Source organism: Mus caroli, chromosome 16 (genome assembly GCF_900094665.2).
Source record: "Mus caroli chromosome 16, CAROLI_EIJ_v1.1, whole genome shotgun sequence".
Taxonomy (NCBI): domain Eukaryota; kingdom Metazoa; phylum Chordata; class Mammalia; order Rodentia; family Muridae; genus Mus; species Mus caroli.
Genome location: NC_034585.1, coordinates 45,397,671 through 45,413,073, shown reverse-complemented (window position 1 = coordinate 45,413,073; position 15,403 = coordinate 45,397,671). Strand labels below are relative to the sequence as shown.

Sequence of the window (15,403 nt, the reverse complement as noted above, 5' to 3'; positions counted from 1 at the left end):
AATGAGTAGTTAAAAAAATGTAGTATGGTTTATATTATCTAAATGAAGGTTCAAATTATTCATGAATATAATTTACAAACTGCTTAACTGAAACATAAAGTTTAACATTTGATTTTTCAATGTAAACATTATGTAATATAACATTATTGTATGTGACCTTTTTAAATTATATTTTATTTGATTTATTGCAAAAGTTATATTTAGTAGAACTTACAAAATGCCAATATCATAGATACAGTTTCTGGCTGATATTACATATTAATGTATATAATGAAAATATTATTTAATTACTAATCTTTATGAGATATTTCATAATGTAGAAATTTATGCTACAGATGATTGTGTGGTTTGTCTTTGGCCTTTGTCTTTATAAAGGAAAAAATCAAATACATTAGAAGTCAAATTTTATACTATTTCTGTGCTAATATATTTTATGTAATTGAATTAAGCAATCAACTTTTAAATTTGTAAGACATATTAAATCTATTTGATAGCTTAAAAAAAAAAAAAAGAAAGAAAAGATGATAGGTCAGTGATTAAGAGTACTGACTGCTATTCCAGAGGACCTGGGTTCAGTTCCCAGTGCCCACATTGCAGCTCACAATTGTCTGTAACTCCAGTTCCAGAGGACCCAATACCCTCTCACAGATATATATGCAGGCAAAACACCAATGTATATAAGATAAAAATAAATAAATTATTCTACAAAATCTAAAGGCTGATCTGTCACTTGTCCATATCATATTTGTTTAATGAATTCAAGTCTTTTCACACCTTGTTTCGGGTACTTCTTAGGAGATATATTCCACTAGGTCAGGGTCAAATATGAATTGAAAAATATTCACATTTGGCATTTTTTATCCAAGTTACTACTGAAAATACTGAAGAGGGTATGATGTAGAAATGAAGCTAGTGACACCAACACATGCACATACACACATTGACATATTGCCTACTTCTGCCAGTACAGAGCTAAGAATGTCTCTTCAGAAGGTGAAGGCAAACATACTAAGATGAAAACAGCAAGTGTTCGCCAAAGGGAAATCTCTTCAGAAAATGGAAAGGAATACGTTTTCCAGTGGCTTGAACATTTTTCTCAATCAAACTCACTAAGACAGGAGTAACTTGAAAAGACCAGCTGACTGATCCAGAAGACCCTGGGTACCTCCCACAAGACTGAGACTGATGGAGAGGAACCACTGTTTGATATTTACTAGGAAATGAACAGCCTGACATGATCTCAGCCTATAAACACTTTACTTTCAAAGATGATCTTCAGAATGGACAGAAATCCAAATTGGAGCTGTTGAGAAATCCACCGTTGTTTGGTGAAGTCACAGAATTAAGCTGTATTTCTAATTTTACATCTCTTTGAGGAAATTTTCAAGCACCAAGCCAGCAGTTGAGATTTCATGACACCATGACAACATGATTAGCAAAGATGTTTTACCAAAAATAACCTGATATATAGAAAGAAACACCAAATGAGGACTGGTATAAAGAAAAGAAAATGGAACCAGAAGATTTGAGTTTTTAATGCAGATCTGTAACATCATGATGGTTTAAAGCAAAACAAAACCACAGAGTCACTGTAGAAAATAATATAAGTAAAAGGTACCTATTTAGCCCTCATTAGAACTGTTTCTCCTAGTGAATCGTAAGTTCCTTAAGTGAGACTCATTTTCTATTTCTAGTCTCTGTACCTGTACAATCTGACACATGGAATGTGCTAACCTCCTGTACAAATCAATGACTACCCAGAAAAACAAAACAAACAAACAAAAAAACAGTAAAAGTAAGAAAAGACCATTGGAACGTCATAAGTATTTGGGCAAGACTGATTCTATATTATGAAACTTCAAGCTTAAATTTTATATTAAATATATGTATAAAATAAGGGGCTGGGGAAATGGCTCAACAAGTAAGAGCAATTGCTGCTCTTCCAGAGGTCTCAGGTTCAATTTCTCGCACCACAGATCAGAACTGTCTTTAACCCCAGTTCCAGGGATCCAGTGCCCAATCCCGATGTCAGTGAATGCTGCATACAAGTGGCATATAGACATGCATGCAGACAAAAGATCCACAGATATAAAATAATAAAATAAAATAACTTTTAAAAGAAAATAAAAATATTTGCAGTAAAATATAAGTGGATCAGGTATTTTATACATCTGCTCATTCTATATGCATACCATGCATAACTGTAAGCCATGAATTGCTTAATGATAGGGATGGTATATTATAGTCTGAGAACTGGGTCAGCAGCCACAGTGTACTTACAACACTAAGACACTTACGTCACTATTAAGTGGTAAAAATCCTATGGAGTCACTTTCTTATCGTCTCATTCTGAAGAACATTACTATATAACAAGACCATATGGAGCGTAATAGTTCTACCATACGATATAAACTAAAAAACACCTCCAGTTGTGTTCTCTTCTTGGAAACAATCACAACCAAAGCGTGAAAGTGAACAGCCAATTCCTACTAAGAGTCTTATCCAAACGTTGCATGTTCCCTGAAGTGTTCAGTCTTTCCTGAGAGCAACGTGATACTCTTAACATCAGTCAGTGCCTTCCTCTTCACAACCTGAGGCGTTATATCAATTTTATATGCTAAAAACAACAACAACAGAAAACCAAGGGAATAAAGGAAACATGTTACCTGGGTTTGTAGAGGGAATAACACAGGTGCTTTGTTTGAACTCTTTTGGCCTGAATAAATATTTTCATCCGGGGTTCAAAATACAGAACAGCTGTGTAGGCTCTCAAGGACCTTCTCTCTGGAATTCTGAAATAGAGAATTCGAAAGGTCACAGTGTGCAGGGTACCATTCTCTTTGGGAAGATAAAAAAAATGAAATGTTCTACTAGTGCACTCTGTCTTAGTTATTTTTCGGTTGCTGGGATAAAACACCATGATCAAGGCAACTAATGTAAGGAACCAGTTACACAGGGTAAGAGTTCATCACGCCAGGGCAGCAGGGCCGCAAGCAGCAGACATGTTGGCTGGGGCAGCAGCTAAGAGCTTCCATATCAAACCACAAGCAGAAAGCAGAGAGAGTGCTAAGTGGGAATAGCCTGGGCTTTTGAAACTTCAAAGACCACACCCACACCGCTAGTGATACTCCTCCTCCAATAAGGACACACCTCCTCCTTTCCAAACAGCTCTACCAACTGGGCACTACATATGCAGACATGTGGGCCATGGGCTCAGTCTCTTTCAGATTCCTGTATGCTCTTAGAAACCTTTTCCCAGAACTAACGATGCTGCAAACACAAGCAAATCTTACCACACTCGTGGCATTAAGCCTCGGAACAGAAGGCAAACACAGATAACATTTGCTTTGGTCAGAACTAAAATCTGTTGGCAGCTAACCAATTCTAAGAAGATACATCAGTCACAGGAAATATACTTTACATTAGCTGGCCCAGTAATTGATGCAGAACAAAAAATAAACAAACAATGTAATCTTCCTGTCCAAACATAACTAAGAGATTGTAGGTCCACGTGAACAAAAGGAATTTCTACTGATCAGTTGTGAACAGAGAAATAAAATTGGGGGAAAAAGTCTCATTTGCTTTCAGAACATTGAAGGGGACATATAACACTTAACTCCATACGTAATAATACCTTATTATAATAAGTTCTTATGGTCAGCTGAGAAGACACTCTTAACAGGATGGATGAATGAAGACAAAGGAGAAAGAAAACAGAACGGAAGAGAAGACAAGCAGGAATAAAAAAACCAGTAAATTGCATGCTCCTGTGAGGTTGCTGGAACACTGTGCCTCTTTGCAGACCTTAAATATTAGAACCCACTTGTGAGCTGTAAATATTCTCCAAATAGACAAGAAATGCTGGGCAAAAGCAAACCAAGCCAGGCTTAAGAGGTGGCGTTCTGTGCTTCTAAGCTGCAGAAAAGGCTCCAAGATTAAAGAGAAAGCAGGAAGCCATCTCTCTCTGGTTCAGAAGGAGACAGAGATGATGAGGTGAAGCTCTGAGGTCCATCTGAGGGATCTGTCCAGCAGGCACTCAGTCCAAGGGCAGAACTCCAAGGGATTCTGGAAACTGAAGGTGAAGCCCTAAGTAATCCAAGGATTTTCTGGTAAGATATAACTTCCTTTGGATACCATCTGAAGCTTGATCAAAGATCAAAGGAATTCCTTTCAATTGTTCCAATTTTCTGACATAAGTCATGTCAAAGTGCCTACTAGGATGTGGCTGTTATGCCATCAATATCAATGCACTTTCTAATTTATTTTTAAGTTGGCATATGAAGTAATGGGTTTCTTTATTACAGCATGTTCATGCATATGTGTCATTGCTAATACACTTTGAATGTAACAAGAGACACTATCTGCATTACTGTATTGCACTGTGATGCTGCAGTTTCATTTAGTACCCCAGGGGTTAAACAATTAAGTATCTCTTCACTTAGTCGAGAAAAGAAAAACAATAGTTCTTGGGATGCTTATAAACATCCGAAGGAATCCTGCCAGTGTTGAAATCCTTTCCCATCCTATGATTGGAAACCGCCCTGGAGCTACTAACTCCTTATCTGTACCCTTCTCAGAATGGACACATTGTTGATACTTCAAGGTTAAAGTCAAGAGTAACTCAGAGAGATTGGGGATTTCAATCAGTGGTCGAGTGCTTGCCAAGCATGCACAAAGCCCTTGGTTCAATTCCCAGTATAGCAAAACAACAGCATAATTTACAGCAGAGTTTATGAAGTGGAGAGGTATGGTGAGAACTCAAAGTGATTAACAACTTCTGATATACACAGACACACACACCATATGCATAATGACAGTAGTATTTCTGTTTGTTTGGAGGCCCAGGATAAATTTTTTTTGGAGAAAATCTGTGTAGTCCTGGCACTTGCTATGTATATACCAGGCCGGCCTCCATCTCACAGAGATCTTCCTGCCTCTGGCTCCGGAGTACTGGGATTAAAGGTTGTGTACCACCATGCCACTCCTCAGGATAACTATGGCCCTGCAATCCTTTTGCCTCAGCCTCCTTATTACTGGGATTACAGATATGTTACTGTATCTAGATAATACTCCTACCCATTGATGCTGAATTTATTAATTCAAAAAATGTAGATAAATATACAGAGCATGTTTGTCAGAGGTCATTAAAACCCTCTGTTTTAGTTACAGTTTTACTCCTGTGAAGAGGCACCATGACCAAGGCAACTCTTGTAAGGAATTTAATTGGAGCTGGTTTATAGGTTCAGAGGTTCAGCCCATTATCAAGGCAGGAGCACAGCAGCATCCAGGCAGGCATGGTGCAGGAGGAGTTGAGTTCTACATCTTCATCTGAAGGTTGTTAGCAGAATACTGGCTTCAAGGCAGCTAGGACTAGAGTATTAAAGCCCACACCTACAGTGATACACCAACTCCAACAAGGCCACACCTCCAAATAGTGCCATTCCCTGGGCCAAACATACAAACCATCACGCCCTCCTTCTCTGGAAGGACTCATGACTAAGATTTATCACAGGTCTGTAATGAGGATACACATAGGTGCAGAGGAAAGTGGGGGAGTCTGGGGGAACCCATTTGCTAGCTTCTTACTTTTTTTTTCATTTGTATCCTTTTTTTTTATTGCTAAGATGGAATATCTGATGGAAATAACTTAGAGGAGGAAGGATTTATTTGGGTTCCTAATTCCAGAGACTTCACTCCATGATCACTTAGCCCCATACACTTAGAAAGAACATCATGGTGGCAAGAGTGTGTGGCTTTTCAGTACATGCCTAATCAGGTAGCAAAGAGCCCAATACGGCAGGGCCTTGTCAACACACTTCCGAGAGTCCCATCACAATGACCTACTTCCTCCAGCTCCGCTTCACTTCCTAAGCTTCCACAACCTCTGGGTAATATGCCTCATGCTGCAAACCAAGGATTCAGTACATGAGACTTTTGGTGAGACAATGCCCAAAGTATAGCATTTCCCCTTCATGAAGGTCCACACAGCACTGCCATCCACAGCTATGAAAATGCAGAAACATATGCACTGTGTCCCATCAGAAGGTAGTTCCTGAAAGACTTAGTATACAAGATCGGGGTTTGTGGGGCTCTAGCAGCATCAGCACCTGCCACCTACTGTGTGTCCAAGATCCAGAGGGCCAGGAGGAAAATAGGACTTTTATTATAAGTCATTATCCCAGTTTCATTTCTGTAACAGTGAAAAACATCACGACAAAAAGCAACTTAGCAAAAATAGGAGTGTTTGGCTTATAATATCAGGTCAGTTTATTGCTTCCAAGAAGTCATGGCAGGGACTTAACGCTTCACATCCACTGTCAAGATCTGAGTGAGAATATAACATGGGAATCCTTGCCTACTTCCTCTCATCTAGCTTCTTCCTCTCTCATATACTTCAGGACTCTCTGCCTAGGGGATAGTGCTGCCCACAATGAGCCCAGCCTTCCTCTATCAACTAACAATCAAGGCAGTCCACCACATGTACATATGCCATACCATGTACATAGGCCAGCCAGATGTAATTTCTAATTAAAACTCATTTCCTAGGTGACTGTAGTGTGTGACAAGTTGGCAATTAAAACTGACCAGTTGCAGTCCTGCTCTTTGCATAATCTAGGTGTAGTGACTCAAGTTTTCAGTTAAATGAAAGGTTTCTATCAGTATTGGGAACTACCAGAAGCTAGCCATTGGTCCAGCTGATGAGTCAGCTCTTCTGAGGATTGATGCAGGTTTACTTCTTCTCTACTCCTGTCTTTTCTCAAGTTCCTGTTTGTGACAAACATTACAGAACTAGCTCTAATTTCTGAAGTCTGAGGTATAAAGAAAACAGGGCTAAATACAGAATGCAAACGGTCTTCTTGTTCTGGGCAAATTAATGCTGTAGCCTCATCTCTTTCCAGCTTGGATAAGCCAACTACTCTCAGTTCTCAAATATGGCTCACACCATCTCATCTCCAGACCACGGGATGTCACTCTTGTTCACTCTTGACTAGTTCTTTTAGACCTCTCTGGATGCACCCTGGAAATCTCACTTCTGTTGAAGTGCTTCCCCACCTCCAGAGTGCTAGAGTCTGTGTGAGTCCCTCCTTCTTTACTTCCTGTCCCTGTGACTGTCTATACCTCTGTGATTTTCTCTCCATCAGGTTGTAAATTCCATGCAGTTAGTGACCTCATCCATTAAATAACTGGTTCTTGTGTGAATGAAGGATCATTCACAGCTTCTCTTGCCGAGTTTAGAATGAGCAGCAGAGCATTCTTCCTGTGGTGAGGTCTTTTCATGGAAGATCATCCTCAGTGTTGATGCTATCCAATTGTAAATCAAGCTGTGCACTTGAGGGGCTGACAAAGAAACACCCTATAGTCAGGATATCTTTAGAAGACAAAGGACTGTCTGCAACTCTCCATCTGTAAGGACCCTCTTTGCATAAATTCTTCAAGGGCTTTTCTTGTCTCATTTCTACACAAACATCCTTTCTGCCTCTGTGTGCTTTGCCAGGGGAGTTCGTATATTTATCACTGTGTGGTTTCCTTTTTCACTTTCTATTTAATTAGCTCTGATAAGAAGAAACTGAAGAAAAAAAAAAAAAAAAGAAGAAACTGAAGCAAGCCACTCTCCCCATCTCCAGCCCTCCCCACTCAGAGGCACGTGACAAGCAGAAGTAAAGAAAAGGCTACTTTAAGGCTGAACCTGCTGCTTGCAGAGTCTGGGGAATATGGTGTAGGAGAAGCAGATTAGAATCAGTGTCCTTTTCTCTGCTTAGACTTGAGAATTCTTAGAAGTCTGCCTGCAATTTGGCTTCCACGGTCTGCTGTGCCATCTGTGCCGTTGTCTTTACCTGACCTGTCCATATTCTTCTATTCCTGGGGCTGCTCCATGTACACCTTAGATGCATGTGGACTGACATAGTGGTCGCACAATAATTAATAATAATAATAATAATAGAACAGGGGCTCCATGTACACTTTAGATGCATGTGGACTGACATAGTGGTCGCACAATAATTAATAATAATAATAATAATAGAACAGGGGCTCCATGTACACTTTAGATGCATGTGGACTGACATAGTGGTCGCACAATAATTAATAATAATAATAATAATAGAACAGGGGCTCCATGTACACTTTAGATGCATGTGGACTGACATAGTGGTCGCACAATAATTAATAATAATAATAATAATAGAACAGGGAAGGACAGTGAGAGCAAGCCACTACAGCCAAGTCTTGCCTTTATCTTCAGATTCAGATCCCTGGGGGTTGGAGTTTAGGAGCATGAATCCCTCAGATTCCTTCCCTCTATGAAGTTTGGAAGTCACAACTTGGTAGACATAGCTGGCAGGGGATATGTAGGAAAAGAATCACAAGAAAGGGGGACATACTCATAGGTGTTTGGGAATAGAACACTCTCTGAGAAAGCTAACTCCTATGTATAGTCACAAAGGAACCTAGACAACAGACTCCCATCCAAGCCATCAGCTGAGCTATTCTTGTGCTATAGTATGAATGTCCCACAAAAATCCATGTTAAAACTTAAAGTCAACTGGTGACAACCCCATGGGAACTATAAGAGAAAACTAAGTCATTATATCCATTCATATATCCATACACTCATGGCTTAATAGATTAGTGGTTATCTCCTGTGCAGGTCTTTTATAAAAGTACTTTTGTCTCTGTCTCTCTCACTGTGTCGTCCTCCCAGCTTTGTCTGATTGAGGTGTCATCTGATGGTTTGGGGCACAGTAGAAAGATCCCAACAGAAAGAAGACCTTTATCAGATATCAGCCCATGGTCTTAGATCGCTCAGCTTCCAAATCATGAGTTACGTAATCCTAGTGTCAATAACTAACCCATCTGTATGTATTCTAGTATAGCAACTGAAAAATAGGCTACGGTACCTTATATAGTCTATGGCTGGGTCTTGGGCTCTGACTTCCAGGTACAACATTAAGCTAAGTCTTTTTATAGTGTCTCAGAGGTGTTATATGTTATATATAAAATAGTTATATGTGACAACCAAAATTGTGTTCCCATAAATCAGATGAGTTGTTATACGTGACATTAACGAAGTCTATATTATGCACACAAAAGGCTCCATGAAGATTTTTCAACTAGTGTAAATTCTGAACTTTGAGCAGACTTACTGAATGTTAGGTTGTAGATTATACCTAAGAGAAATGTCAACCGCAAGAGGTAACTTCAAAGAAAAGTCCTAAGCGACATGGGGTAATGAAAGTACTTCTTTTTGGGATTACCACAGGATGTCAGCAGCATGTAAGAACAGTCTGGAGCTGTCACAGTGATGTGTTCCTGCCAGCTTGGTTAAGATGTAAACTAGGGTCATTATGGAAGGCTGCCCAATGATTGCCCATTTAAAAACTGCTGGCAATGTGGCACCTAATTTCAAAACGTGACATAGGACAAAATCCTCATTATTTCTGTGCATTATAACAACATTCTAGAAGCTGATGGACGTGGTGTTGAAGAGCCTCAGCCCTGACCAGTTCTAAAGGTAAAGCAGGGCTTTATAAGGACAGTCAATCCCATAAGCTCTATTTTCTTCTCCTGGGGGTCAGTGCTTTCATCCAGTGTTCTGTATATTCAGGACATGTAATTTATAATGTTTACAATATACTATGTCATTGAAGGTAATATGAGCACAAGAAATCCTAGTGTAAAACAGAGAAGCTGCAATAAATCATGTGATCAAAACAAACAAACAAACAAAGCCCAAAGCATTAGAAAAATGATGCCTTAGAGGTGATTAGACCTCCAGAGTTTAAAATGGAAGAGACTCCAATTATAACAAAATCCCTCTCACATCATATGGCTCTCCAGTGATCTTCAGGGATGGAGGGCAGTAGAAGCTATGACTAAGGCTTCCCAATGCCTTCCTACCATATGCTTAGAGAATCACGCAGACAATAGCATTCCCATTAGTCACTTGAATCTAATCCATTTGTTGCTCCACATGTACCAGGCACTAGCTTAGTTTCCTATTGTACAAACTAATGACATTGTTAAATGCCAGAAAGAAGAGCTGTAGGGAGAAGTGGAACACAAGAGTGGGAGCAAACCGCACTGAGATCTTCTACACATCAAGTGCTGCATCTCTTTTAGCTGAACAACATTCACATAAACTAGATGCTGTAGAGCTGTGTTTTATACAAAGGAACACAGAAGTTTAGAACCTTAGACAACTGGTCACCAGAACAACAGCTCTCCATAACCACCTATGTACACATAAACTTGCATTGCTTCAACTTATTCATAGAGATCTGAATTTAATGATCTGGTGGCCCCATTTACTGATCCTGTCTATCACTATACATAGAATAAATTATATGGCATTAGGCAGCCAACAGGTCCTAGACATCCAATTAACCCTAATGTCTCTACTGGTAGCCCAGGCTATTAGGTAAAGGAATCTTTTTATCTTTTTTTTTTTTAATAAAGACATAAAATCAGGTTGTCAGAGTGAGCATACACATAGTCTCCAGCTGAAACCCAGGATATTATTAGTGTGGCCTGAGAGCCAAGGGCTTGAGGCTGGCCTGAAAGATCTGGGCATCCAAATTATTCACCCAATACAACTGTAGAACAACCAAGCATTCTGTTGGAGTACAGTAGAATGCCAAAGAGACTTTTTGTTTTGTTTTATTAAAAGTTAAAAAAGATTGGTCTGGTAGCTATTTAGGTATCAGGGACAGGTTTAGAGGACCAAGGGTAGATGGAGAGAGACCCAGGTGATAATGGAAGTCGTGTTGCAAAAATGAAGCTGGACATGACTGGGTGTGTACCAGAACATTATGCATGCATGTGAATCTTTCTAGAGAGTGAAACCACGATGAAGTAACTGAGTATTAAAAATAAGACAAGGATTTGAAGCACAAGTGATATGTAATGGGGATTATAAAAGGTCCAGAGAAAAGGCTTAAAGCTACCTAAGGTAGAAGAGGAAATGATGATTATAAAAAGCTTAATATATCCTTCCGGTTTCCATCTGTGCCCGGAGCTGAACCTGTGCTACAGCTCTCCATATCCAAATGCCTCCCAGAGAAATTTGATCTCCTAGGAGTACTGACACACAGGCTTGCAGGAGGGAAAAGCCATAGTCAGAGACAGCAAGATCTGAGATAACCAGATAGCAAGAGGAAAGGACAAGAACATAAGCAACAGAAATCAAGGCTACTTGACATCATTAGAACCCAGTTCTCCCACCAGAGTGAGCCTTGGATATAACAACACACCAGAGAAGCAAGAGTCTGATTTAAAATCACATCTCATGGTGATGATAGAGGATTTTTAAGAAGGGCATAAATACCTCCTTTAATACAGGAAGAAATACAGGAGAATACAGGCAAACAGGTAGAAGCCCTTAAAGAGGAAACACAGATATCTCTTAAAGAATTACAGGGAAACACAACAAAATAAGTGACAGAATTGGACAACACCATCCAGGATCTAAAAATGTAAACAGAAACAATAAAGAAATCACAAAGGGAGACAACCCTGGAGATAAATCAGAAGTCATAGAGACAAGCATCACCAACAGAATAATACAAGAAGTAAAAGAGAGAATCTCAGGTGCAGAAGATACCATAGAAAACATTAACACAACAATCAAAGAAAATGCAAAATGCAAAAAAGTCCTAATCCAAAATATCCAGGAAATCCAGGACACAATGAGAAGACCAAACCTAAGAATAATAGGTATAGAAGAGAACGAACATTCACAACTTAAAGGGCAAATAAATATTTTCAAGAAAATTATAGAAGAAAACTTCCCTAACCTAAAGAAAGAGATGTCCATAAACATACACGAAGCCTACAGATCGCCAAATAGGTTGGATCAGAAAAGAAATTCCTCCCAATGCATAATAGTCAAAACACCAAATACACAAAACAAAGAATTTAAAACACCATGAGAAAAAAAGTCAAGTAACATATAAATGCAGACCTATCAGAATTATACCAGACTTCTCACCAAAGACTGTAAAGTCTAGAAGATCCTAGACAGTTGTCATACAGAACTTAAGAGAACACAAATGCCAGCCCAGGTTACAATACCAGCAAAATTCTCAGTTAACATAGATGGAGAAACTAAAGTATTCCATGACAAAACCAAATTCACACAGTATCTTTCAACAAATCCAGCCCTCCAAAGGATAATAGATGGAAAATTCCAACACAAGAAGGGAAACGACACTTTAGAAAAAGCAAGGAAGTAATCTTTCAAAAAACCCAAAAGAAGATAGCCACAAAAAAATAATTCTTCCTCTGACAACAAAAATAACAGGAAGCAACAATGACTTTTCTTTAATATCTCTTAACATCAGTGAACTCAATTCCCCAGTAAAAAGACATAGACTAACAGACTGGGTATGTAAACAGGACCCAACATTTTGCTGCATACAGGAAACTCATCTCAGAGACAAAGTCAGAAACTAACTCAGAGTAAAAGGCTGGAAAACAATTTCCCAAGCAAATGGTCCAAAGAAACAAGCTGGAGTAGCCATTCTAATATCAAATAAAGTCAACTTTCACCCTAAAGTTATCAAAACCGATAAGAAAGGACACTTCATACTAGTCAAAGGAAAAATCTACCAATAAGAACTCTCAATTCTGAACATCTATGCTCCAAATGCAAGGGCACCCACATTCATAAAAGAAACAACACACATCGCACCTCACATAATAATAGAGACATAAATACCCTACTCTCAGCAATGAGCAGATCATGGAAACAGAAACTAAACAGAGACACAGTGAAACTAGCAGAAGTTATGAACCAAATGGATCTTAATACATATCTATAGAACATTTTATCCTAAAATGAAAGAATATACCTTCTTTTCAGCACCTCATGGTACCTGATTCAAAATTGACCATATAATCGGTCGCAAAACAGGCCTCAAAGAATACTAGAAGACTGAAATAATCCCATGCATCCTGTCAGATCACCATGGGACAAGGCTGGTTTTCAATAACAACAAAAACAATAGAAAGCTCACATACACATGGAAGATGAACAATACTCTACTCAATGATACCTTGGTCAAGGATGAAATAAAGAAAGAAATTAAAGACTTTTTAGAGTTTAATGAAAATGAAGCCACAACAACCCAAACTAATGGGACACAATGAAAGCAGTGCTAAGAGGAAAACTCATAGCTTTGAGTGCCTCCAAAAAGAAGCAGGAGTGAGTATACACTAGCAGCTTGACAGGACACCTGAAAGCTCTAGACCAAAAAGAAGCAAATAAACCCAAGAGGCTTACAGGGCAAGAAATAATAAAACTTGGGGCTGAAATCAATCAAATAGAAACAAAAAGATATATACAAAGAATCAACCAAACCAGTAGCTGGTTCTTTGAGAAAATCAACAAGATAGATAAACCAGACTAACTAGAGGGCACAGGGACAGTATCCAAATTAACAAAATCAGAAATGAAAAGGGAGACATAACAACAGAACCTAAAGAAATCCAAAAACTCATCATATCCTATTACAAAAGCCTGTACTCAACAAAACTGGAAAATCTGGATGAAATGGACAATTTTCTAAACAGGTACAATGTACCAAAGTTAAATCAGTGTCAAATAAACGATCCAAACAGTCCTATAACCCCGAAAGAAATAGAAGCAGTCATTAATAGTCTCCCAACTGAAAAAAGCCCAGGAACAGAGAGGTCTAGTGCAGAGTTCTATCAGACTTTCAAAGAAGACCTAATATCAATACTCTTCAAACTATTCCACAAAATAGAATCAGAAAGAACACTACCCAATTCATTCTATAAAGCCACAATTACACTTATACTTAAACCACACAAAGACCCAACAAAGAAAGAGAACTTCAGACAAAATTCCCTTATGAACATTGATGCAAAAATACTCAATAAAATTATCAACAATGGAATCCAAGAACACATCAAAACAATCATTCACCATGATAAAGTAGGCTTCATCCCTGGGATGCAGGGTGGTTCAGTATACAGAAATCCATCAACGTAATCCACTATATAAACAAACTAAAAAACAAAAACAAAAACAAAGGAAACCCCACATGATCATTTCATTAAATGCTGAGAAAGCATTTAACAAAATCCAACACCCCTTCATGATAAAAGTCTTGGAAAGATCAGGAATTCAAGGCCCATACCTAAACATAGTAAAAGCAATATGTAGCAAACCAGTAGCCAACATCAAACTAAATGGGGACAAACTTGAAGCAATCACACTAAAATCAGGAACTAGACAAGGCTGCCCACTCTCTCCCTATCTAGTCAATATGGTACTCGAAGTTCTAGCTGGGGCAATTAGACAACAAAAGAAGGTCAAAGGGATATAAATTGGAAAAGAAGAAGTCAAACTATCACTATTTGCAGATATGATAGTATACTTAAGTGACCCCAAAAATTCCACTAGAGAACTCCTAAAGCTGATAAACAACTTCAGCAAAGTGGCTGGATATAAAATTAACTCAAACAAATCAATTGTCTTCCTCTACTCAAAGGATAAACAGGCTGAGAAAGATATTAGGAAAACAACACCCTTCACAATAGTCACAAATAATATTACATACCTTGGTGTGACTCTAACCAAGGAAATGAAAGATCTGTATGACAAAAACTTCAAGTCTCTGAAGAAAGAAATCGAAGATCTCAGAAGATGGAAAGATCTCCCAAGATGGAAGGATCTCCCAAGATGGAAAGATCTCCAATGATCATGGATTGGCAGGATTAATATAGTCAAAATGGCTGTCCTGCTAAAAGAAATCTACATATTCTATGCAATCCCCATCAAATTCCAAATCAATTCTTCATAGAGTTAGAAAGAGCAATTTGCAAATTCATTTGGAATAACAAATACCCCAGGATATCGAAAACTATTCTCAACAATAAAACAACTTCTGGGGGAATCACTATCCTTGACCTGAAGCTGTATTACAGAGTAATTGTGCTAAAAACTGTATGGTATTGGTACAGAGACAGGCAGGTGGATCAATGAAATAGAATTGAAAACCTAGAAATGAACCCACACACATATGGTCACTTGATCTTTCACAAAGGAGCTAAAACATTCCAGTGGAAAAAAGATAGCATTTTCAACAAATGGTTTTGGTTCAACTGGTGGTCAGCATGTAGAAGACTGCAAATGGAGCCATTCTTATCTCCTTGTACAAAGCTCAAGTCCAAGTGGCTCAAGGACCTCTGCATAAAACCAGATACATTAAAACTAATAGAAAAGAAAGTGGGGAAGATCCTCGTGCACATGGGCACAGGGGAAAATTTCCTGAACAGAACACCAATGGCTTATGCTCTAAGATCAAGAATTGACAAATGAAACCTCATAAAATTGCAAACTTTAAGGATAGAGAGATGGCTCAGCAGTTAAAAGCACTGA

At 38.6% G+C, this 15,403-nt stretch overlaps 1 protein-coding gene across 1 annotated transcript in view; it reads right to left on the bottom strand.

The window, feature by feature from the left end:
• The window catches only part of Morc1 (MORC family CW-type zinc finger 1), a 188,581-nt gene that overhangs the window by 135,680 nt on the left and 37,498 nt on the right, over positions 1–15,403 (bottom strand). Inside the window, exon 9 of the mRNA XM_021185413.1 lies at positions 2,667–2,792. Within this exon, the coding sequence (XP_021041072.1) occupies positions 2,667–2,792 (126 nt within the window). The remainder of the gene's footprint in view (positions 1–2,666; positions 2,793–15,403) is intronic.